The 26,373-nt window shown below is 37.9% G+C and overlaps 1 protein-coding gene across 5 annotated transcripts; it reads right to left on the bottom strand.

Annotated features, from left to right (window-relative positions):
- Positions 1–8,017: 8,017 nt before the first annotated feature.
- scarb1 (scavenger receptor class B, member 1) lies at positions 8,018–26,128 on the bottom strand. Of its 5 annotated transcripts, none has more exons than XM_087844003.1 (13): positions 25,896–26,128; positions 22,503–22,663; positions 20,650–20,791; positions 20,352–20,555; positions 20,115–20,210; positions 19,893–20,008; positions 19,635–19,801; positions 18,088–18,206; positions 14,605–14,678; positions 14,391–14,442; positions 14,089–14,235; positions 12,270–12,339; positions 8,018–8,445 (listed from the first exon to the last, which is right to left on the bottom strand). In XM_087844003.1, the coding sequence occupies exons 1-13, from the start codon at positions 26,013–26,015 to the stop codon at positions 8,441–8,443; spliced, it is 1,473 nt and encodes a 490-aa protein (XP_087700129.1). In that variant the 5' UTR covers positions 26,016–26,128; the 3' UTR covers positions 8,018–8,440. The 5 variants fall into 5 exon arrangements, with proteins under 5 accessions (XP_087700129.1, XP_087700128.1, XP_087700127.1 ...); XM_087844002.1 differs by lacking the exon at positions 25,896–26,128 and adding an exon at positions 23,788–24,117; XM_087844001.1 differs by lacking the exon at positions 12,270–12,339.
- Positions 26,129–26,373: the final 245 nt, after the last annotated feature.

Raw genomic sequence — 26,373 nt, 5'->3', positions numbered from 1 at the left:
TACTGAAGCACGAGAAAAAGCACCAGGTGGCAATTCCCTATGTGGTCTTTTTTTTCCATCAACGGGGCCTGGTACCTGTAAGTTCTGCTTCCATGGTCCTTTTGGAACGTCTAAGAATCACAACAATCTTGCACTCTTACAGAGAAGTGCTCTATTGGGATGCTGTGGTACTATGAGGTCTTTAAGATGTAATGGGCTTGGTCACACAGGACTCAAGGTGCTGTTGGCAAAACGTTAGAGAGGAAATGACAAGTGAACCCCCTATGAGCACTTTGCGACAGTAGGAAGGAAAAATTCCCAGTAGAATCAGGCCATTAATGCCAGATGGCTGCTAGTTTTGCGCACAATTCAAGGCTCTTCAGGTTAAAAGCCAACCTTGCGTAACCCTTGTGGTGTCCTCGGATCAAAAATGGTACCTAGGTGAATGGCAAACAAGCATATGGGAATCCCGAGGACACCACAGGATCAGACCTGCAGCCCTACCAGTCCAGACTACACTTGTCACTGCAGTAAGATCTTGTAAAAGGCAGTAACAAATTCTGTACTGAGATCTAGCAGATGAGTCCATTGTCTGATCTTCATTGCTGTTTCTGTGCTATGATCGGTAGGAACTTATGAATGAATCTCTTCATCATTTCCTCTGTAAAAGATCCTAATTTTTTTTGCAAATAATTCTCGATTGCAAGTTGTTTACAATATCATCATAAATCACCTACCCTCTAAAGGGGGGACAACAGATATCAGTGGCAAATAAACATTTGGTTTACCAGCTTTATAAACTATTTATATGAGCTATTTTGGTTGCAATGTTATGAAATTGTACCCATTTATATTACGAGTTTTCTATGAAGTGCTTACATATTAAAATATTTACAATGTACAATATTACAATGTTTAATAAAAACATTTCCTATTACATATATAAAAACACTAAGTTTTAACCCATACAAGTATTAATCATTATTTCAGCATTACGTGCATTGACAATGTTCTGTCAGTTTATTATTGCAAAAAATACAAAAACATGAAAAAAATAAAAATCCTAGATGCCCAGACATATCATTGCTTTTAGTACATGGTGAAGCTATCACCGGGTGTCTCTTTCCACTGATGACATAACTTTGTCTTTCTAAAGTTATTGCTTTAGGCTGTTTTCTAGGCTGATCAATACATGTCATTTGTGATTACTTACTACTTACTGAAGCCTGACCACTGACTGTGAAGGACAGTCACATGAGTGGGTGCACACACACACACACACACACACACACACAGGAACAATAACATGCGTACAATTGGAGTTATGAGAAGCATTGTAAGCATGCAGTTATACTTCACATTTTCAGAGCTTGTTAGTAATATGTGCATACAGTGAACACCGCAATTAGGTTACAGTAAATAGCTGAATTGTGTTATCTGTGCATTATCACTGTCACATGATCAAATTAAAACACAAATGTCAGGTTGGAGTCATCCTACTTGAGCTGTCCTTTTGGCATCTGTCCTGATTTGAGGAGTCAAGTGTTAAATATTTTAAGGCTGAGCTGAGTCACAGTTCTCTGCCAGATTGTGCCAACATTGTGATTGCCAGGCCTTCTTTGTTACCTGTTTGAATTTGTGCTCTTCTTTGTTTAACCCAGATTCTTGGTCATCCCTCCAGTTATTACTTCAGAGTTCTTGAAACCATTTTCTCTGGAGCTCAGCTTACTAGGTGACTGTGAACTCCTTCAGCCACTTGTGAGCTCCAGTCTATCTTCCCTGTTACTTGCAGATGAAAGGACTTATCTGTTCACAACCTTTTCGCCCATTCTCCAACCATATTTTTTTGTTGAGTGTTTGCCAGGAGGACCAAGTGCTCCTCCTGAGCTTACTTTGTGACACCAAGACTCGATCTACAATAAACTCATCTTGACCTCCGTCAACACTATCTCTCTTCCCTGTCAGAGATCCTGGATATGTTCCTGAAGTGAAGCCACTCACCTGTTAGCCAAACATGAGTTGAAATGTTCTTGCCACTTCAAATTTGCCTACCTTTCAAAATTATTTTAAAGCTTGGTTGCCAGAGTTTGGTTGCCAGAGTTTACTCCTTGAATCAAACCAAACTATGAATCTGTTTAGCAGATTACATGTTTGGGAAAAACAAAATAGTTGTAAATAACTTTGACTTTATTACTTCATAAAGGTAATATCACTTTGTGTTCATGTTGGGATGCCGGCTGGGGGTAAGATTGTATGTTTAGGTAAATAAAATAACACATTTAGGCTATTTCAATGAAAACGTGTTTACAAATACTCTTAATATACATGAACACCAATAACCACAGAAATTCCAGTTAAGCCACTGATTAAGATATTTTCTGCCAGATTTAAAGTAGGCACCCCAAGTTCTACTGCTGCATCCTTGACCTTATGTACAGCTCATACATGCAGCCTCTAATTCCATTTTTCTTACACAGGCCTTTTATTTTGCACAGTATTACATCAGATTAATTTCACTGATGCTTTTGTCTAGTCATGGGTACAGTTATGAATTGAAAATGCAAAACTGTGCATTAGTTTCTTGAGATAAGCTCATGGTTGAGAGAACCATTGGGTTGAGATAAGCTCAACCATGCCAGTGGTTGCCAATGGTTGAACTTATCCTAAGCAACATGCACTTACCATCAATCTTTTAGTTTGTACCCTCACACTGTAATTTCCATTGGGAAGCAACTGGTAAAAGGTAAATAAATGTTAGGTTATGCAAATGCTGTGCAAAATAAAGTACCAAATTTTATGAGTTTTACGAGTTTTCCAGTTACTCATTACAAGTCTTAACTTAACAAATTGTGTAGTACAATAACAAACTTATGATTCTATAGACAGAGACAACATGCAACTTGTCACAGGATTTATATGGGACTGAGTTAATTTAAAACAGTTTTCCACAGAATCTGCATTTGCAGCGTTAGATTTAACACATATAGATTATTTTGTTTTTTGTTTAGTTTTTTTGCTGCAGATGTAGCAGAACCAGAGCTATAATTTTAATGCTCAAAAACCTGGCAGTTACATTGTTTTTCAATGCAATCCATTTATTCAGCTGTATAGATGCAGGAGAAATTTGCTACTGGTAGCTTAGAGCCAAAAGCATAACACTTCTGTATCTATAGCCTAGAGCTAATAGCTAAAATGTTCACAGAGCTTTAAAGGAAGGAGGAAAGAAAAGCTCTACAACCCGTTTAACTCCTTTTTTCTGTTGAATTTCTTTAAAGTTTAACTAAGTAATCATCTAAAAAAGGCTAAGCAATAGAAAAAACAAATAAGCATTCACAATAATTCTTTCACTTTCTTCTTAAAACTGACAGCTGTCTACTAAACCCTAAATAATTTGTAATTTATGTTCAAGCTACTTAAGATGGAATATAAAATGTTTTATTATTCTAAAGAGGTAAATATCAAAATATCAGTTTAATAGCAAAATACACTGACAAATATGAAAAACATCTAGATAAAGAGAGTGTTTTAATGTTCTCTTACCTGATGTGACAGAAGCTGAATCTGAGATTGCCCGAGAAGAGAAATTTATATTGCCTTTTGTAAGGAAGAGTAACAAACTACAAGATGCCAAAAAATTTTCGGTCCTATTCTCTATAGAGCCTGTTAAGGAAAATGCATCTACACCCAACCAAGCTGTAAATGAATGTACAGATGATCTAAGTATTGACTATTACATGTGACTCGAGTGTGTGTATGTGTTTGTGTGTGTGTTTGAACGAGTGCACACCCAATAAGATTAGAGCAGGGGTAGGCAACCTTTCTGATGGCGAGTGCCATTTAAAATTTCCTCAGATTGCATTAGCAATAAATTTAATAACGCTCTATATTAACAATTACACACTGTATAGAACAACTTTCTAGAATTATATTTGTTCGCAGATGTTGGCAGCTATCAGCGAATAGTTATCAGCTATTTTGAAACAAAAAAAAGACACTTTTTATCCATAACAAGAACTCCATAACAGCAAATGGACTGTACAACAGAAAATACAAATGCTATTTATGATCTCCTCAAAAGAATGATAAGAAAAATAAACTAAGCCAATATGGCATGTCTGTTAATACAGAGACACACATGTTAATATGATCGCTGGTCTCCCACTCAGAGACACAGGTCTCCGAGTGTCCAGCATTCAGACGGCTACCTGAGGACACTCATGTGAGAGAAAATCTGCTCACACAGATATGTAGAGCCAAATACTGTCAATAAGGCCTCTGCAATGTTCTAAAGACAGTTAAACTTGTCAGGTAGTGATGTCCAGCAGGTGAAAATGCCTTTGAATGAAAACAAACGCTGTTGTGACAGTGATGTACAGTCTTGTTGGTATATGTATGATTTCTATACATTTTACATCAGATAAAAACTTTGGTTGTAAGCTTCAGATAATTATTTAATAACAGCCAGACATTTTAAATGAAAATAAGAAAGTATTTCTTTGTGCCCCCCTTTCCCTGTTAATGCCCTACCTGCCCCCCCTGGCAAAACTTTGCTAGATCCGCCCCTGCACAGTTACCAGCTGTCAGCTACTTAGAAACAGATCCTGGTGTTATTTGTCTCTCAGAAACAGTTCATAACTTCCCTTCAACTCATTCATGTCACCTAAAGGGTGAACCTGTTTCTCCATCACCTGTTCGGCTCTGATGATTCAGTAAGGACATCTTCTGGTTTCATCTTCATGTTTCCCTCTCACCAGAGAGAGATTCCTCCGATCTCCCTCATCCACCTGCTGGCCTCCACGACTTGTTAATTTTACTGAATCTGTGGAAGCCCTGCGATGCCACCACCAAACAACTGAGTTATTTTTACACAACGGCCAGCATCTGGCCAATCCAACACCTTTCATTGTTTACACCGTTATAAAAATAAATAAATAAATGAATCATCGGGCCACCGAGCAAATGCTCGGTATGCCCGATGGCCAGTCCAGCTATGGCCGTGCCATCAGTTAACCCTTGCCAACAGTGGCACGCGTGCCTAGGGTTGTGAAGGATTAGAGGATTAGAGGCATCTGCTTTGCTGTTTTAATGTGGACTAATAAGCAGAGCTGCCTCCTATAGAATTGGTTTATATTGCCTTCTTCATTTCATGAGGACATAAAACACTGGGTTAATTTCTCTCTAAACCTGCTCCTACTATGTTAAAATTCTTGAAAGCAAGGCTTTCATTTTCATTGCTATTCAGATTATGTCGAGTTTTATTTACCACTTACGTTTAACTGTCCATCTAATCTTCCTCTGTTAAACAAACCCTCTATGTGTCACAGTCCGGGTGAGTAGCTGGAAAATTCCACTTTTCTCCTGAGTCACCTGGTATCCGCTCCTGGGCAGGGTCACCATCCCCTCACCTGTTCTCCACAAATGGAGCTGGTTTTGAGACAATCAGGTCGGGAGACTTAAATACCACTTTGACATCCCCTTACGGCTAGTTTGTCAACTATCCAATGTTGGTATCCGGCTCTTATGACCTATGCTTTTGTCGTTATGAAGTTTACTCACCTTCTTCTCTTGTGCTGTAGTCACCTGGAAATTCACTCGACTTGTTTCTCTGGCTCTAGCCCACCTCCCGCACTCCTAGATAATTGACTGTCTCACTTGGAAATCTCTCAGTGCTTCACCTGCCTGCCCTCCTGCCACCACCACTTATCAGAACCTTTGGAATTGAGGTCAGCCCTCTCGTACCATTCTGCTCACCCGAACTAACATCGCATCCCCTCAAAGCTCATCTCTCTCCACCTGCAAGTAAGCAGTCAGTTTAGTTATAGTCACCATCTCCTGCACTCAGTAGCCATTGCCACACTAACCCCTTTCTGGGGCAGGGATAGCTCAGTAGGTAGAGTGGTTGCCCCATGATCGGAAGGTCGGGGGTTCGACTCCACTGAACAGCTACCCTTAGGTACCGTCCCTACACACTGCTCCCCGGGCGCTGCATTGGTGGCTGCCCACTGCTTCACTGGGTGAATGGGTTAAATGCAGAGGAGTAATTTCCCTACGGGGACTAACGCATACACATTATTATTTCTCCTCTCTCCTCGGTGGCAGGAGAGGTCCACGCCTAGGTTGCCACATCCCCACACCAAGTTATCTCATGCCACGTCATGTCAGTCCTTGTTATTATTGTGTTAACGTCTAGTCAAACAAAAGTTCTTAATCTTTCTTATTAATGTTCTCTCTCCTTTCTGATTTATTTTTTCTGCTGATTGGCTGCAGAAGGCTCACCACACTGTTATAAAGCCAGAGATGGGGGAGCATAGTTGGGTTCTCCCTCACCTCCAATCCTAAACCTAACCATCAAAATAACACAGAAAACAAACACTGAGACAGAGACTGAGATATACGAAACAAGGAGCAGGAGAGTCCCATTGATCCAGGAGGGTGAAGGGGGCCGGAAAGGAGGGAAAGAAAAACACGGGCTTTGGCCAGAGGCTCAGAACCCTTGGATTCCAGTTTAGGCTTTGGCTTGAGGTTCTTTGGAGACACTGGAGGATTCTCTGGAGGTGCTGGAGGGCACTTTGGAAGATTCTCTGGAAGAAGTAGTCTTCTGGAGAAGACTCAGGAAGATGTGGGGGAGGCTGGAGCTTTGCTGGGCTCACAGCTGACTCTAGAGGCTGGGTTAGGACTGTGGGAATACCCATCCATTTCCTCTGTCAGTTGGGGCTGTTGTTAGGATCTAGCCTTCCTCACTGAATAGATGTGGGTGCTGAGGAAGACTGGATCTTAGCTGTCCTCACTCTGGAATCAGGTAAGTTTAAGCCAGATCTTACTTGGCCCACCTTTGGAGTTGGTATGGGCTTGGAATTAAGCTGGGTCTTAACCCTCCTCACTCTAGGAAAAGGCAAAAGTGAGCTGGACCTCGACCACCCTTGCCCTTGGAATAGGTACAGGAGTGGGGCTAAGCTGGGCCCTAGCCATCCTCATCTTGGAAAAAGCTATGATATTAGAATGCAAGTAGCTAGAAAGACCTTGATCACCCCCTCCCAGGGAAATGGAATGAGATTAGGGACCCCATTTGCCCTCCCTCTGTCAGTGGCTACAGGTGCAGGCTTAGATAGGGTGCTAGCCACCCTTACCCTAGGGACCAGGACAGATGCAGGGAATGCCAGGACCCTCATTGCCCTAACTTAAGGAACAGGTAGGTGCGTTTCTTTTCATGCAGTCTAGATAATGTTTCGGTTGTAGGTGTCACTGAAACCATTTCCTTCAACTTCAAGAAGTTTGGGTAATACCATACGAAATGACAGACTGAAATGAAATACTGCTTCTCACCAGCCTCTACAGTGCAATAGTCAGTACAAATTAAAACGTTTAAAAAGAGCAGTAAAAAGGCAATAATAAATCACAACAATAAATGGGGATAAATATAATAAAATCTAAATTCTAAAACAAACTCAAGTCTAAATAGTCACACTCGTACAGGTAGCAGCAGTCCTTTCCTGTGGAAGAAGAGTCATATGATTCATAAAATACCTCTTTTGTAGATTGGTCAGATGCTGCCAGCTGCCAACACCACCCTTGTTTGGGGAACATGCCAGGAAAATCCTTGGTTAACTTACCAACTTGATAATCAGCTTCATGTGACCGTTTATTCCAATCAACAATGTTAGGGGAAATAAATTCAGATAACAGAAAGATAACCTGGGTGTGTTGCATGAGCTTCATAGTATAGGGACCTGGTAGTCCTGACTTGTCCACCACTACAAGCCAGATTCCCAAATCATAACTGGTTTCTTGGAGAACTGCTATCACTGACCTTTGGGCCTATTGTTTCTGTTGCTCTGTCTTTGTGTACCTAGTCTGTCACAACAGAGCGATTCGGAGCAGACAAATTAAGAGTTTTTCAGGCAATGTTTTCTATTTGCATGCAACATGTAGCATAGATAACCTATCCAAAAAACAAATTAGAAAAAAAAAAGAAAAAAAAAAAAGCTGGAATTCAAATATGAAAAACAAAAACACACCACATAATGACAACAGGGACACATTTATACTTAACCTCCATGTTTCTTTTAATTTATTAACTTTTTTTAAGAAGGTGCTTTGCACCAAACTGCATTATTCTCATACATTTCAAGAAATACAGCTTTACAGAATACAGTGATACAGAAACAGGAGTGCATCAGCGCTGCTTGACTCACAGGTGGTCAGACGTTTGACAGCTTGAGCCTCGACAAGTAGTTCCAACTTCTCTATAATCCTCAGTGCATATGAAAATTAAAGCAATTGCAAAACCACTTGTGACAGTGTTTCAGTTAAATTATACTTGGAGGATGCTGGCAAGTCCACAACAACAGCTGGATGAGCTTATTTGCGCATCATTCAGTTCATGTCATCTTGTAGCAGAGAGTCCTTCTCTTCAGCTGAACTACATTCGATTCCATCCGGTAGGTTGCTGTGGTCAGGTTGATTACTCTGTGTTAGGAACAAAATAAAAAGGTTATTAGTTGAATAATAAAATCACCCTGTGGTCTAGTCATGGCCAACCTGAAAACGTTAGAAGTTTGACAAAATTGTTGATAAATCAATTGGTTGGATGAAGAAGAAAAAAAACTCCATATAAAAGACTTTATAATATCCAGTGGCATTTGAGCAGACACTGTATACATTCAGCCCCAATAACTGGGCAATAAATGACTGCTTAGACACTTCTGGGTAGTCCAAGGCAGCAGTAATATGAAAAGAGTAACCACTGCAACTGCAAAGAGTTAAAACCCCGTCTGACAAACACACTGCCATCCATCCATCCAGCTCTCCTCTCCCTTGCCACCTCCTCTAGCTAGGGACAAGCACACTGAGATATTCTGAGGAAACACAAGAAATTTATTCTATAATATAATGCAAAATAATAATCCACATCACTGTAGTTGCAGCTACAGTGATGTGGATTATTATTTTGCAAATTGGATAAGGTCAAACATCCATATAATAGTACTAGTACTGGGAAATAAAACAGTGTTAATGAAACTAAGTGTGGTCACATTTTGCATTTTCCTAATCAAAAATTCCAGGAAAAGATTCAAATAAGTAATGTTAGGAAAAACATAATATAAATACTTGATTTTTATTCCTTTCACTTTCATTAAATTCACTGTAATACTATAATAAAACACAAATGAAGACATAAAACACATCAAAAATGCCAATAAATACCTTTATGTTCCATAACATTGTGCCATGTACCTGAACAAACACTGGTAGGAACTCCAAAGCCCTGCACACACTAGACTCACTAATTACAGATTACTTTGTAGTTTCTCCAGCATAAATTTCACCTGTAGTCGCTTTAAGTCATTGAACATCATTCACTTTCTACGATCTCTGTTTACCACAAGTTGCTTCCAATATGTTTGCTGCTTAAGAAAAATCTGTGCCCCCAGTTTGGGACAGACAGCTACAGCCACCCCTGTGGCTGCAGCTGTCTGTAGGAGGTAGAGCTGCTGATTGGAAGGTTGGTTTGACCCCTGGCTCCCCCAGTTTGCACGCCAAATATCTTTGGGCAAGATACTAACCCCGACTTGCTCTCCAATGCATCCATGAATGACAGTTAGAAAGCACTGAAAATATAGATAACAGTGCTTGTGTGAATGGGTGTGTATGGGTGATTGCGCTGTGTTGTATAGAGCACTCTGAATACTGCAGGAGAGTACAATTTGTGCATGTAAATGGAGAGTCCTCTTCACACACTGAGGTTAATTATGGAGTTCCACAGGGTTCAGTGCTAGGACCAATTCTGTTTACATTATACATGCTTCCCCTAGGCAGCATCATTAGAAGACATAGCATACATTTTCACTGCTATGCAGATGAAACCCAGCTCTATCTGTCCATAAAGCCAGATAACACACACCAATTAGTTAAATTGCAGGAATGTCTTAAAGACATAAAGACTTGGATGGCCACTAACTTTCTGCTTCTTAACTCAGATAAAACTGAGGTCATTGTACTCGGCGCTGAAAAGCTTAGAAATATGGTATCTAACCAGATTCTTACTCTGGATGGCATTACCTTGGCCTCCAGTAACACTGTGAGGAACCTTGGAGTCATTTTTGACCAGGATATGTCCTTCAACGCACATATTAAACAAATATGTAAGACTGCGTTCTTCCATTTGCGCAACATCTCTAAAATTAGAAATATCCTGTCTCAGAGTGACGCTGAAAAACTAGTTCATGCATTTATTACTTCCAGGCTGGACTACTGCAATTCATTATTATCAGGATGTCCAAAAAACTCACTGAAAAGCCTTCAGTTAATCCAAAATGCTGCAGCAAGAGTACTGACAGGGACTAGAAAGAGAGAGCATATTTCTCCTGTTTTGGCTTCCCTTCATTGGCTTCCTGTTAAATCCAGAATTGAATTCAAAATCCTGCTCCTCACATACAAGGTCTTAAATAATCAGGCCTCATCTTATCTTAATGACCTTGTAGTACCATATCACCCTATTAGAGCACTTCGCTCTCGCTCTGCAGGCCTACTTGTTGTTCCTAGAGTATTTAAAAGTAGAATGGGAGGGAGAGCCTTCAGTTTTCAGGCCCCTCTTCTGTGGAACCAGCTTCCAGTTTGGATTCGGGAGACAGACACTATCTCTACTTTTAAGATTAGGCTTAAAACTTTCCTTTTTGCTAAAGCATATAGTTAGGGCTGGACCAGGTGACCCTGAATCCTCCCTTAGTTATGCTGCAATAGATGTAGGCTGCCGGGGGATTCCCATGATGCATTGAGTTTTTCCTTTCCAGTCACCTTTCTCACTCACTATGTGTTAATAGACCTCTCTGTATTGAATCATATCTGTTATTAATCTCTGTCTCTCTTCCACAGCATGTCTTTTATCCTGTCTTCCTTCTCTCACCCCAACCGGTCGCAGCAGATGGCCGCCCCTCCCTGAGCCTGGTTCTGCCGGAGGTTTCTTCCTGTTAAAAGGGAGTTTTTCCTTCCCACTGTCGCCAAAGTGCTTGCTCATAGGGGGTCATATGATTGTTGGGCTTTTTTCTGTATCTATGAAGCGCCTTGAGGCGACATTTGTTGTGATTTGGCGCTATATAAATAAAATTGAATTGAAAATTGAATTGAGTAGAAAAGTGCTATATAAGGCTATGTCCACACTAATGCATTTTCGTTTGAAAACGCATTGTTTTCTCTCCGTTTTGGCTCCGCCCACACCAAGGCGGCATTTTCCTCAAGGAAACACGCGGCGTTTTGGAAACGCTCTTGAAAACTCATACATTTCAAAATGGAGCTGTCCCGTCACAGTGTGGACGCTTGAAAATGCAGACTTTCTAAAATGATGACGCATTTTAGTCATGTGATGCAGTCATGTGACCAATTAACCATAGCGGAGGGCATTATACAGCAGTTGTTTTGATTGCTCTCACTTTTGACAACCCTAAAAAAAGATTAATATCAGTTTGTACATGCTCCAGATAGCTTTTTTTCAAATCCTTTAAATCTCACTCACTTTTGCGCATGCGCAGGACTGGGATGTAAGCGTTTTCGGCCATTTCAATGTGGACGCACAACTCTGTGAAAACAACTGAAACGCTAGTGTGGACGCCGAGCACATTCAGACGCAAACGCCGTTTTCAAATCTATTCGGGCTAGTGTGGACATAGCCTAAGAATATGTCCATTTACCATCCCCAGCTTCCTGATGACCTTAACACCTTCTACTGCAAATTTTAAAGACAACCATTTACACCTCCCATCTGCTCATACCTACACAAAAAGACTACTAGCAGCCCTCACAACCCTCACACCTCTCTCCTCTGACCTGTTACTTACTAAAGATCTGTGAGGAGGATGAGTGTCCCCTCGTCCAAAAAAAGAGTTTTAAAGAGTTTAATGACATGCCAATTTTTGGTCCTCATGAACATGCTTAAAACAAGTACAAAGACACACACAGGTTTCTTTACATCTGTAGTTAGTAAGAGACAAAATGGTTACATTGATAGCAAACCTGGTTTAAAAACAAACAATCATTCCTTAAACTAGACCCAGGAAGTATTTTACCGATCACAATGCTGTAAAAGCCCAAAAAGGTGGTTGTTCATCCATATTGTCATTGTTGAACTGGAAGACTAAATACTCTATCAGTCGAAAACAATAGTTTGAGTTAACTTTTCAGTCTAGGCAGAAAAATGTGCTTTTATTGCCAAGGTGTTCTACGTTTTAAAAAACTTTGAACATAAATGAACAATACTCTTATAGGGTACATGTGTTCACCTGTATGTGTGCACCCACCTGAAGTACTGATACTTTTCTTCTTTGTTTCAAGGCCATGTGAGCCTTTTACCGGCTCTTTCTCGGCTGCCTAAAAGATGACCAAATTGCCTTAAAAATCAGCCAATCCGAAAATTGAAATAGAGAAGGTTGCTAACGGGATTTTGATAGTCATTTGGGTTTTTCATATTAGACTGCTAGAGATTTTGTAGCAAGATACTGTAAGGATTCATGCAGGGAGTCATTTGAGGTGATAATTTGATTTCACCATGCAATTAATCAACGGGACATGCAGTTGGTTACGTTAGTCTTTTTAAAATGATCGGATACTTATGAAAATGGACACTGTCAGCTTGTTTACATGGAAGATTATCATTCTAATTTTATGTACCATTGAATTATTATTAATAATAATAATTTAATGAAAACTATCAAATCAATTGCAAAAATTTTTTCAAGATCCAAGTAAAAAAAGTAGGTTGTAAAATCAAAACCATAGTATTTGTATCAGAGAACCTCAAACCAATAATGTTTCAAGAAATTTGGATTGTTAACACCATTATATTCAGTGTGTACTTTCATGCTAATAACAAAAACCTGAAAGCAGGAAATCTCTAAAATTTCAGGATATAAACCACACATCTTTCCCCTCCATTCTTATCGGTCTTTAAAAAACTCCAAAAATGAATTCAGTTACTACAGTTTAAATCAAATAATCATTTGATCTGGCAAAACGATTTAGGTTTGAATGAGTGAAAGGTTTTACACACCCCAACATTCTCGATAAATGTGGAGCTCAGTGAAACATTTAAGTTAGACCGCTGCAAAATAAATAAACAAATTAATTAATTAACAACAACAACATAAAAAATTAAGTTTGATATTAACAGCTGCCACTACTCACTTAATAACTTTACTGAAATCTGAACTTCTCAGTAAGTACACTTTGGCTCAAACAAAAGTTAAAAAATAAAAAGGCAAACCACATTTTGGTGTTACGTTTTGGGGCCAGTGTTGCTACTACCTTTTTGACTCTCATAAGCCTAGTGACAATTTTCATACCTTAACAAAAGGGGAAAACAATTATCTAAACTGTTAAATGTAAAATAAGAAATAAATACTTACATACAATATATGAAGAAATTGGAGGGGGGGGGGCTTGCCATTAATGATAATTTATACTGACAGTTGAATAGTAAGATAACACTGCCATGTCTACATTTAATTGGCAAGCAAAAAATAAATATTACCTTTTCATGTGCGATCAAATCCAAAATCTACTTGCTTTTTGCTTTTGTTTTTTTTTTAATAACAAAAACAAAAGACAATATAACATGATGACTCAACAAGACTTTTTTCCTTATGCTTACTGACAAGCACTACTGTTTACTGTGCCACACCTAATTAAGCCATAGCTGATATTTTGCATGGCATTAGTTTGAAGATCAACAGACAGTAATAGTTATAATGTGATGGAGGTTACCACAATAACATGAACTGATGTCGAGTCAGTCGGGGCGCGCGGGGGAGGGGGGGTTAGATATCAAGTTAATGATTCTGTCACATGAATGCCAGGAAAGGAGCAGAAGTGAGTGCAACTGATCGAGATACTTTAGTAATTAATATTAATTACTACCAATTTACCTTTTTCTCTGTTTATTTACTTATTGACTAATTTACAAATTTTAATCCTGAAACTCAATGAGAGCATCTTCAGGGCATGCTTTCCTACTCCTTTTCTTTCATCAGTGTAGGGAAGAAAAAAAACCCATAACAACAAAATGCAACGTGCAGTTAAACAAGATAACATGCTGGCCTGAATCCTGTGTGGCAGCTTTACCTTCACTTTGTGATACACCACAGCAGCGACGATGATGGTTGCCAGACCAAGCCCTATGAGGATGTACTGTAGGTATTCCAAAAGAGTAGGTAGAACAACTAAGTTTGTACGGAACGTATTGACGATTGGGCCATCAATATATCCGTTCTGAAGAGGATAAATAAAACATTTACAACATTTTAATCCACACAGAGAATTTTAATCTGTTTGTGCAAAAAAAAAAAAAAAAAAAAAAAAAAAAAAAAAAAATGCAGAAGAATATATGTAAAGACACTACATCATCTATATCATTAATAACTCACCTCCTCAAACCAGATCATAGGCATCACCACATCAGAAATCTTTCCAGTTTCACTAGAAGGACAAGGACATTCAACTTTACACTCCAAGGTACATAGCAAATGGTAAGAAAGGCAGGAAATATCTAAGACCCTTTCATATTTAATGATCACAACATATAAAACAATACATGACAATGTCTCTGGCGTGATAGTAGTTAAGGGAATAGTTCTTTACGTAATTCCTGAGACTTTTTTCATGTAGAGGTTGAGCTGCAGGCGGATGGACACATTCAGAGGGACACCCGTTTGCTGCAAATAGACAACAAAAATATACAGATCTCACACTGGTAATAAAAAAGGAGGGAATTATACCTCAAACACCATAAATGTGCTGGAACATGTAAATCTCCAGGTAGCAATTAAAGATATGGTCACATATAATTTTAACAATAAACTCAAGGAGGAAATGTTCTGTTTGACTGGTTCATCTGAGGGAGGATGCACATAACTGCTGTTCACTTTTAGCTTCATATTATTTATTTTTTATCTCTGCAAAATGGCCTCAAGTACTTTTAACTTTAAAAGTTTTGCCAAACTCAATGTGGGTGAGCCTACAAGCCATTTCCAGTACAGGACATTTTGCATAGTAACCTGAAGCTGAAAGCAACCATTTGCTTTTTGAACCCACAGGAAATTACATGTAGCCTAGGCACAGACTTGCTTTACTCTCTACATGAAAAGAAGTGCTTGAAAGGAGAAAACATGGTCTGCTACACTTTAAAAAAAATCCATAGATCTATACACACTGAAAAAAAGTCTCCTCACTAAAAAAAAAGTGTAATACAATTAGCTCAAAGGCACAGCTGACAGATTGCAGTGATTTGTACTGAATCAGCTTTGAAAAGCAAAATAAATAAATAAATATGGTCCAGCTTTTCTATTACATTTTGTGAGTTAGCTAAACTTTTAAAATATTTTAATCTACTGCTGTACACAATTCTCTCATCTTTTATTGACATTTTTTCCAAGAGATTTTAGCTCAATGTGTCCATAAAACAAACTACAAAGTTCACTTCCAGACATGTGGCTCTGATAAAAAGTTAATATGGGCTGAAGGCAGGAGAAAGACGACAGCTGAGGATAGACGATAGGAATGCAGCTGTTGGCAGAGCCAAAACAGAACAGAAGATCTAAACGAAAAATGTGCATAATATACATGTATGACAGAAATGAGTGCCATATATTTTATTGTAATGCTCAAGTTATATTTTTTAAGTCATGCGTCTCATGTAACATTACTTTGGTAAAAATACCACACACGAGTTCCCTATCATTTCCTTGATGTTTTATGTCAGCACAAACTAAATGTACCAAATGTACCAAAAAGATTCAAATTTCTGGCACTGAGAGAAAGAGAAGAAAACTAAGAGATAAAACCCAGTGTCCTCAGTGCCATGTTCAAGAGTCAGGATACTTGGCTCTATCGTACGATAGAGCCATAAAAATCCCAAGCCATCTGATGTTTCTTAATTATTAACTTAAGTGTGAATGTTGCCCTGCTGAAATCCACTAAACATCTTGTGAGCTTTTATCTGGACAGTAAAAACTCTTTCACTATCAATATTGACTTTTTATTGGCATCATAGAACGTTTTTAATACCCCTTTAAACTGACAAACAACAGCAGTTATACAAGAATAGCCCAATTTCCAATTACCTTATCTTAATGACCGTTATAGAAAAAAAGATTGTATTAGGAATTCAAGAACAAACTGTACCAGTGGTAGTGTTTTAGCAAACTCCACATTTAACATTAGCAATAAAGGCAATGCAATTTTTAAAAGTTGATTATAATAACTTACTGCATAAATGACTTCAAATGTAAAAATGTGTACATCTTTTCATAATGAATAAAATAAAAATCTGATTTGCAAAAATTTCTCATCAGTAATAAAAAAGAAAAACATACTTTTTTAAAGTGAAAACATGCTTTAGAGTTAGTTTTATTAAATGCTCCTTTTTTATTGTAAACTATTAAAAGCCATTTTCTAACAATATTATAAAAACAATATTTTCTAATAAGGAAGTGTTCAATTATGTCTTTGATTAAAATGTAATCAGCATCAGCAAATGGTGACAAATGCAAATTATCTAATGAATCCATCAAATTGAGCAAAACCTCGCAAATCATGAGAATCACTCAGCAGTGAAAATGCAGACTTCAAGCTCTTGCAGACTTCTTTGCCTGTTAATGTACTGTTAATTGTTTATTTTCATTAAGATATTTAAATAAATAACTTTTTGTATGTTTATCAAATCACTATCTTTGCTCTTAAATAACATGGGGCCTTAAGTAAAGAGTGACTCTTCACAGGTGCAGTATTGCCTTTCCCGATCTACTTTACCAGTAAACCGCAGTCTTAGCTCAGAAGATGGCCTATAAATGTCTTTGTTCTTATATAAATTCATCTTTAGATGAAGAAATTACCATTTCTTGTTTTCAAAACTTACACTCTTAGTCACAACAAAAAAACTAAACTCTATACTTAATGGAAACTATGTCGACTGATGTCCCTTTATCATTAACTTGAAATTAACGTGGGCTTGATGGAATTGACTGAACAATGTTGTAAGGTTTAATCTATGAAGCAAAAATCATTTCTGTATCAACTGAGATTTTTTTAATATTTTATTGAAGCAATAGATAACATGGAGAAATAATCAAATTTCCAATTACCTTATCACAACCACAGCTATCACTAAAAACACTGCAGGTGATTTTTACACAGGCAGAGTTGCATAAGGAATGGCACATGGGAATATCCTTTTAGTCTTATCAGTCATTGGCTTTTTCTGTACTGTAGCACACAGGTTACTGCGTGACTGCACAGTAATAAAACTACATATCAATTTTCCTATTGCGTTACCATCCAGAAAAATAAACATTAACTTTAAACCTCATCCCCTTAGCTTACCCTTTTTATCACTGCTATTTTGCATTAGTGATGACTGAATGATTACAATGTGATAAGGAAACTAACTTTAAGCGTTTGAGGAAGACTGAGAAGGTGACTGAGACTTGGTCTTGTATTGTAGAAAAGAACAAAAGCAGTTGGATGCAAGTGATAATGGTACAATACAACCTTTAACCAAATTCTTCCACAAATTTGCTATCAGGATGGCCTCTTATAGGTTAAATGTCAAAATGCACCCTACATGTTTCTCTCTGTGCCATAAAACTTGACAATGACAAATAAAAGAAGGTCTATGATATGCAAGAGTCCAGCTACACTCATGATCACAGCAGGTTTCAAGGACAACGGGGCTGACTTCTAATATCCTTACAAAATTGCAGACTAATGACATTCCTTTTAAATATAAGCCAGTTACAAAATGTTACACACTTTTCATTGATCACAAATGCACTTTCACTTGCGAGTCTTGCAAGTGGGTCTGTTCCAAAATAAAATCAAATTAAAAGAGTTGCAGTTTAAGTTGGAGTCTTCACAGTAACATGAAAGCATAAATTAAGTATATACCATTTCTAATAAGCAATGGGAAGAGATGTGTTTAAAACAAACAAAGAAATAAACAAACAAAAAAGCCCACAAATAACTACTGCATCCAGTTTCAGTAGAAAATATTGCTAACCTATGAGCTTTGAATCAAAATTATGATGACCAACTGTACACACTGTGGTGTGTGTGCTGTATACTCACTGGGTGAATGTCTATGAAGAGGCCGTGCTTCTCCTCACTGGGATTAAGACCCTGCACGTAGTCCAGCAGCACAGGATCAGCATTAAAGAAGTGAGGATGAGAGATGAAGACTGGAGAGTCTAAAATGTTCAAAGAATGGCAACATTAATCAACTGAACCGTTGAAAAAAAAAAAAAAAATCTATCAAGTACACTCGCATTGGTTTAGTTAAGGATGTTTTCACACCTGTGGTGTTGTTTAGCCTGTTTAAATCAAATTGATTTGTTTTCCCACTTGGTGTGGTTTGTTTGTGAAGATGTGAACACAGCAATCAAAAAAAAAAAGAAATAAAAAAGTTGATTTTGGGGTTTTCTTTGTATTATTGTGGGGTCTTTACCTTACAATATGAGGCAAGAGTAAATGAACAATAGGTGTGAAAATACCCTAAATCCATTTAAAATGTATATTTCAGCAGCGTTAGCCAAAGGGACAATCATTTTTGGAAATTTATGAGTTTTTAGGCATTTTCATGAAAATGCTTGAAATTGCTCCAATTGTTGAGAACCACCAACAAAAGCCAGCTCACATGGTTGTAACACTGTTTTGAAGCTCAACAGAACAATTAGCTTTAGCCCCTTTTCCATTAGTACCTGCTCTTATCGACTATTTTCAACTCCAATCGAGTACCACCGAATGTGTGTGGCCATCATAATAGCAACGCAGCTGAGTGTCCCGTGATATAACAAGTATGTGACATAAAGGCTACAACGAAGGTGGATGTGAAGGCAACTATATACACCTGCTGCTAGATCAGATTCGGGGACCACAGCGTTGTTTTTGGTAGCCATCTCCCCTGTTGCCTCGGGTTTCAAAACTGGCAGTTTTTATTTTCGTAGACAAAAATAAAATTTTGCATTCTGTGTACACATGAGACAACTTTTTAAAATTCTATCTTTAAGAATTTTATTACCAAGAGCCTGTGAAAAAAAATAAAGAAATAACATAAATTGTTCCAGAAATTTCTTTAGATGAATCTACGAAAAATTCCAAAAGGTCTAGCATTTTATCAGTGCATAGTTTTGTCCCATCAAGGTAATTCACAAAGTGGTATTAACTGAAAAGTTAATAAGCCTTGGCATACTAACTTGAGTGTAGTGAGTTCCTGTAAAGGAAACTGGACAGGCAGAGGACAAAATAAGAAAAAAAAATATCAAGGTTTAAAAAAAAAGAAAAACAACAAAAAAAAGACTCAACAGCAGACAATCATTATCTGAAAGTCATGCCCTCATGAAATAGGGGAGGGAAAAAAAATCCAGCAAAGACCTTACATGGGACCTGAGAAATACATCTGGACCATGAGCTGTCTGAAAATCAGTAGCAACAGGTTTCATGGAGTGATGAAATTTGGGATTTCAACACCCCAGACTTCCAAAACTATTGTACACATTTTATATTTTTCTTTTTTCAAAATATAAAGAAATGGGTAGTGGTAGGTCTTTCTAATAACCTCTGGGAATGCTGTGATGGACTGAATATTTATTTCTCCTACACTGATCATCATTACTCACTGTGGCGGCAACTGCTAACATTGAGGAGTCCAGACTGTCTACAGGGGCAGAAGCCTTCATTGGGAGCATAATCTGTCCCATTGGCAAAAAGGGTCTTGGGTGCAACATATCGATATAGAGGGATCCCGTACATCTCTCCAGGACGTTGATAAACCAGCTCCATAGACCTGGAAAAACAATGGGTAAATATATGAAGGAATAATGGGAGAGGCAGAACTGAGAAAAAAAAAAAAAAGTACAATTCTGCAAAGCATTTACCTGCACGCGTCAGGGCTGTAGAAAGGCAAAGTGCTCTCTTTCGTCATGAAAGGAGGCCACATCTGCCCAGCTGTTCCATTGATCATGTTAGACTGAGCAGTCCTCCAGTATGGCAGCTGTCACCAAAGAGAAAGAGGCCAGTTACAGTGTGAAAAATAAAATGGTGTGAGGGGAAGAAAAAAGAAAACAACAGCAACAAAACACAATCTGCTGGCATCATACCTCCGTCAGACCATTCCAAGAGTCGACTCTGTGGACTTTTCTAATGTCATCTTTTCCAGTAAAGACTGTGAACAGGCCAGTGTTGGAGTTGTTGAACTAAAGAAAGCATAAAAGGCAGACACCTTTCTTTACCTGCTCAAAGAAATTAATGCAAAAGACAAATCTGTTCCTTAAACTGAACCTATTATGCTCATAGTAATTAGATAGAGAGGATAACGAAGCATTTCTAATACTTACTTCTGAAAAGAGGCCAAATTTTCCTGATGTGGGAATCATTCCTGGCAGGTATTTATTTAGAAAATCCACTAGTCCACTGTCATAACCCCACATAAGCTCCCCTACAGGCTTGGTCAGGAAGGGACCTTCTTTAAAAGTTTTAAAGGTTGCACTCATCATGAGGCGCAGTACATAGGGCAAGTTTTCCATCATCACTGATGCACCCTAAAATTACAGAAGCCACAGGCAGTGAAAAAGCAGAAAACTGAGGAAATTATTGAACCAAACAAGAAGTGAGGAGGTGGCAACAATGTCTTACCAACACCAACATGTTTGGAATTGTGACAACATCAGACTCGTTCCCAGCAGACATGGAGGGCTCGAAGTGGTACTGTCTGTATTCCCTGTAGGACACTGTACCGTTGGGATGGAATGTAATGTTTTCCTTCTGACACTGCTTTCTGGAAGACAGGTAATATGTCCACTCAAAACCTGTCAAGTCCACCTCTGTACACACATCATAAGGGTTAAATGGATTCAGTTATCCTTACGAGAAAGTCAAAAATTGACAGACTTTAAAACATCAGACACAGAAAAGACAACAAACCATAAAAAAATAAAAAGCTCTTCTGGTGTCTCAGGCAAATCATTTTAATTTATTTCTGGAATGTCCTGATAGTTGTTTTCAATAAAAAATGTCTGAAGTGGTCTACCATTTGCAACCTCTCTCCTTTAAATAAGAATCACATCCTTCCAGAATGCTTTCCCCTCCCCCATTCAAATCCCAAAAGGTGCACAAAAGGTGAACACATGCTCTTGTGGACATGACCAAAAATGTTGGACTGAAACACGCTCACTGTCATATTAAAATATGTAAAAAAAAGTTTAGCCATATATTTAAAAAAAAAATTAATGATCCTTAAAACACCTTTTGGATGGATATAAATTGTAGCTCACGCTTATAACACTTGTTTAAAATTGTTTACACTTCTACTTCTAAAATTAGTTTTCACTTCTACGTTCTATGTTCTAGGTTTAGAAGAAAAAAAAAAGTTTTGGCTAAATTTTGTAAGGCTTAAGTTTAATGTTATCTGTTATACTGATGAATGGCATTCAACGAGATCTGTAGGTGGCAATAGTTGCAATTAACATCGAACCACCGATTCCTCAACCAGTTTCTTAAAGGGCAAAAAGGAGCAAAAATTGATTATTTAAGATGAAGTTGTAAAAGAGATCCTGTTGCAATCTAAATTAAAAAATGTTTTGTTTTTTTTTTAATTGTAGCAAAGGATGTAAACTCCTAGAACAGTAATAAGTCTGTAGAAAGCAGTTAAGCAGTCATTATTAATGACATTAATACATTTCTTTTGCTGGTGTCTTTCAAAACACTCAAGGTCTACTTAATGCACAAAATTAACAATATCATGAATTAGCAAAATGGCTAGAAAGATTTAAAAATCCAGAAACAATGCACAAAACATGAACAGCTGGAGCACTGATTTTAACTGAGTCTAGTTTCATAATAACCTGTACAACAACCTTCGATCAACCTTCATCTAGCCACCGTACACTATGCTATCATAGTCATAGTCAAGGGCGATCGTGGCTCAAGAGTTGGAAGTTCGCTGGTTCGAGCCCCGGCTTGGATAGTCTCGGTCGTTGTGTCCTTGGGCAAGACACTTCACCAGTTGCCTACTGGTGGTGGTCAGAGGGCCCAGTGGTGCCAGCGTTCGGCAGCCTCGCCTCTGTCAGTGCGCCCCAGGGTGGCTGTGGCTACATGTAGCTTGCCATCACCAGTGTGTGAATGGGTGGATGACTGAATGTGTAAAGCGCTTTGGGGTCCTTAGGGACTAGTAAAGTGCTATACAAATACAGGCCATTTACTTAGCTCCAGTTTACCACTGAAGTTCCTTCCAGTAAAATGGATCTTTAATTCTTTTACATTTTTTATAAACAGGACTTTTCTGGGACACACAGAGTATTATACCATTAATAAAATTTCTAATTTATTAATAAAATTATTAATTTTATGAATCTAACTTTATTACAAAAAATAAGTCCATTTGGAGTTTCACTGGAGCAAACTTTATTGAAGTTTAAGTATCCAACAATTTAAAGTTTTTAACTGATAGTTAAGGTTGAGCACAAGTCCTCAGGAGTTAAATTGTGTACCTGTAAACATAAGGTCCTCTCTGTTCCACCATCGGCTTTTCTCCTTTCAGTATCTCAGCAGGATTGAGGACATTGAAGAAGTAGACGGACATAAAGAACGGCACAGGGATGTCTTTCCACATGGTGTATGTGAGATCATTCTTTGGATCAATTACTGTGTGCTGATGTGAAAGAGAGGAAAAAACAAAAGCAAAAGAATGAGCATTTTCTTCATTAAGGTTTTTATACGTTTTCACAAACTAATAGAGAAGAAAAATCTAAATTCAAGGGGACACCTTCAAATTGCTTTTTTCTTATTTTATTTACCTAAAAGGTCCCAAATCCAGAGATTGTGGTTCATCATCTTAAAAGTTACACAACATTACATTTCATTCTAATATAAATCAATTATTTACATTTAGGTTTTTGTTATAGTCACAAATGTTCCTATAAATATGATATGAATCTATTCCTTTTAAGAATACTTCTTTGTGGTGCTCCTTATGTAATTACTAATTTGAGCACATTGAGTGATTAGTTAGAAAGTAAAAACACTATGTAACTATGTTTTCTGGATTTTTATATGTGAAAAATGAAAATAAAATTATTAAATACATCCAGTCTTTGATAGTGCAGTACAGTTCAAACACCTGATATGTAGAAATTCTATATTTCTCACCATGTTTATGTTTTGTAGCCTCATATTTAGCTCAAACAGGGAAGGATGACAGCGGTCAGCATGTGCCCTAACTGCAAAGGTCAACTGCAAAAGGGAACCAACTACAACTTACAGAGTTAGCCCTAACGGGCAAAATCAGCACTTTGAACTGACAACAGAAATAAAGCAAACTGGGGAAGTAGGCAATACTTTTTCACGTATTTTTCCCTGTTCTGCACATTATTTAAATAATAATATTACTTGTATCGTTTTACTGGGATATATTGAGTGAAAGGAAAGTTGAAAAACCTCAGCCTGTTGTGATTTTTAATATGGAAATAAATGGCATTACCAATAATAGTTTAGTTAGTTAATCAAATCATTTTACTAACATTGGGCATGCTTGACTCTTTAAAAGCCTCAGAAAGTTTTTCCGGAGCTATTAGCATTGTTACTTAATCTGACTACATGCATTTAGTGATTAGCTTATCTTCACGCGCCTGTTATCATTTACTGGTTAACTCTGGAGGCTCTTTGAAGTACTTAAGTCCTCGGGTACGATTAAAGGTGAATCTTGCTTGACTCACACACACACATAAAAGCACATGTGTAAAACATGCTAACTATCCGTGTCAGGACGTTTCTTACCTTTACTATTTGATCGTCGATGACTAATGGCACCACAAAACACATAATTGTGCCGAAAAGCACCATCAGCACACCTGCCACTATGAATCCAATAGCAACTTTAGGTCGTTTAATTGCCATATTGACAGGCTGTCAGTGAGTCTTCGTAGCTTTGTTTTGTCCGTGTGCGCACTTTTTGTCGGTAAAGATAAACGGAGTCAGCTTAATGACTCCACCAGAGTCTCGGCATGAAACAAAACTTATAATTAAACGTATATTCCCCTGAGATCCCTGCGGGTCGCTCATCTCTCTAATCGATGTTGTTGTGACCTGCTTTTATTGTCGCTGCATTTGCGCTGTTTGACACGCCTACCGAGGATTCTGGGAAATTGAGTTCCCGCTCTCTATATCGGTTGGGAAAGAAAGCCTTCATTTTTTCCAGATATGCCTTGCGATTCTTTACGTATATTTTTATTTCCCTGTTTCCACAGAAATGAAGGCCATAAGTAAAAGCTTAAGTAACTGCCCGATCTTTCAAGATATCTGCCAAGTGGCAAGAGCTTTTGGTATGCTGTAGGCATAGTGTATGCTTAAATTTACTTTAGTATTAAAGGAGGAAAATAGGAAAGGGCTCAGAAATGAGCAGAGCTCCTGTAATAGGCTGCCACACAAGAGGGGCGTCGGAAGTAACCATATTATTGTAAAGACAGTCTGTGGTTACATACTTTTATTCTGATTTATTTGATATTCTTCAGGGAAAAATATTTTTGCCACCTTTCATCTATAATTCTACTTTAATTTTAAAAGTTTAATATTCAGATCAAGTATTGCATTTGGGGATTTTTTTTTTTTATTAACCGAACTCAGGACCTTCCTGCTGTGAGGCAACAGGGTGCTATGGCTTATGACTTATCCTGAATATTAAGCAGCGTCGGGCCTGGACAGCACATGGATGGGATACCGCACGGGAATACCAGATGCTGTTTTTATGTGTTAGGCTGGCAACCTGTGCAGAGTGTACCCTGCTTCTCGCCCTATGGAAGCTGGGACAGGCTCGAGCCACCCTGCGACCCTGACCTGAGTTTTATAAGCGGAAGAGAATGGATGAATGGATGGTCTATAAAAGCCCACATGAGGTTCAATCTCCTGCCAAAAACATTTCTGCCTCATTTAGATAAAGCAGTGGGTCCAGATATAAGAACGTGTTTGAAGCAGTTTTTAAGAACACTTAAGAGCCTCCTTTGTTTCGTTTTCAGATGTTATACTGGAAATATCATTGCATTTAGATTAGATAAGATAAGATAAGATAAGATAAGATAAGATAAGATAAGACTTTATTGATCCCACGGCGGGGAAATTTGTGCGCTACCTCAGCTCAGGTACAAATAGCAGGAGAAAAATACAAAAATACAAATAAAATACAAACAAATACAAAATAAGGAGGATAATACACTATATACAACGGTAGCATACACAGTATGTGATTATGCATAGAGGGTTCTGGAAATATGCAAGAAATTTAAGTAATATGTAAGTAATAGATATCTATAAGTATCTATAAGTATAGACATGTATACGCACACAGACACACACACACATGTACACACTAAATATACATATGTATACATATACATACACATATACCTGCACATATGTGTATCTAAAATAGATAACTGTAGTCTGGACATGTGAACATTCAGCTAACAGATCAGAAGTCAGTGCCATGATGTCTGCAACCTCCATGCTTGGAATCATTGGTTCATCATTGGTGAAACATTGGTATTTTATTTTTTTGTTAAATAAAATGTTAATAGGAGTAAACAGACTACATATGTAACCTGACACAATAAATATGTAGTCAAAGACAAGTGCTCTTTGTAGATAATAGATAAGCTATTTAAACACTCCATATACAATAAGATGGTTGCTATACCTGCAAATGTTAACCTGAATGAGTCTAACTAAATCTTTTTGTGAAGAAGCTTTGCCTTTATGCAAAATAAAGAAAAACAAGAATTTATATTCGCTTAAGCAAAAGAAAAAAGACAAAGAAATTAAACTGGAACAGGAAATAAACAGAACACCCTGATTATAAAACTCTGAAGTATTCACATAACGATAATACTTACCTTCACAACTTGGTTGCTTATTACTGTTGGTCCCACAATTAAAGAAATTGCCCCAAAAATCAAAGTCAGACCGCCTGCCACTATAAATCCAACAGCTACTTTGGATTTATTGATGGCCATGGTTGCTTCTTAGCAATGATCAGTGGTGTCTGATAATAAAAGAAGACACTGTTTTGCTCCTCTTGCCTCTGAGTCTGCAAGCTAACAGGCTGAATGAGTGTGTGGTGTTTTAAAGCCGAGCCACTGGTAGTGATGTATTCAAAGGAAATGGCAGTTGAGTGACCAGCTTGAGTTTATTCTCCGCAGACCCCACCCCTCCTTGTATATGCACATCTTCACTACTTTCAGAGCACTACAAAAAATATATGGAAAAAAATACCGTGCATCCCAAAAGTATTGACAGCCCTTCACATTCCACATTTTCCATGTTGCAGCCTTGTTCCAAAATAGTTTAAATCCATTTCACCTCAAAATTCCA

This window comes from Neolamprologus brichardi, chromosome 7 (assembly GCF_056152115.1).
Source record: "Neolamprologus brichardi isolate AB-2024 chromosome 7, ASM5615211v1, whole genome shotgun sequence".
NCBI lineage: Eukaryota > Metazoa > Chordata > Actinopteri > Cichliformes > Cichlidae > Neolamprologus > Neolamprologus brichardi.
The sequence above is the reverse complement of the archived record's forward strand: the minus strand, read 5'-3'. Positions and strand labels throughout refer to the sequence as shown.

Excerpts from the sequence above, each read along its gene's own strand:
- scarb1 (XM_087844001.1), bottom strand. The coding sequence starts at position 26,015 with ATGGCCATCAATAAATCCAAAGTAGCTGTTGGATTTATAGTGGCAGGC. Across the intron at positions 18,207-19,634 it reads TGTTAGCAGTTGCCGCCACA|ACTCTCCAGTCTTCATCTCT; the intron begins GTGAGTAATGAT and ends TGAACATTTTAG. Across the intron at positions 14,236-14,390 it reads CTATGATCTGGTTTGAGGAG|AACGGATATATTGATGGCCC; the intron begins GTGAGTTATTAA and ends TATCCTCTTCAG.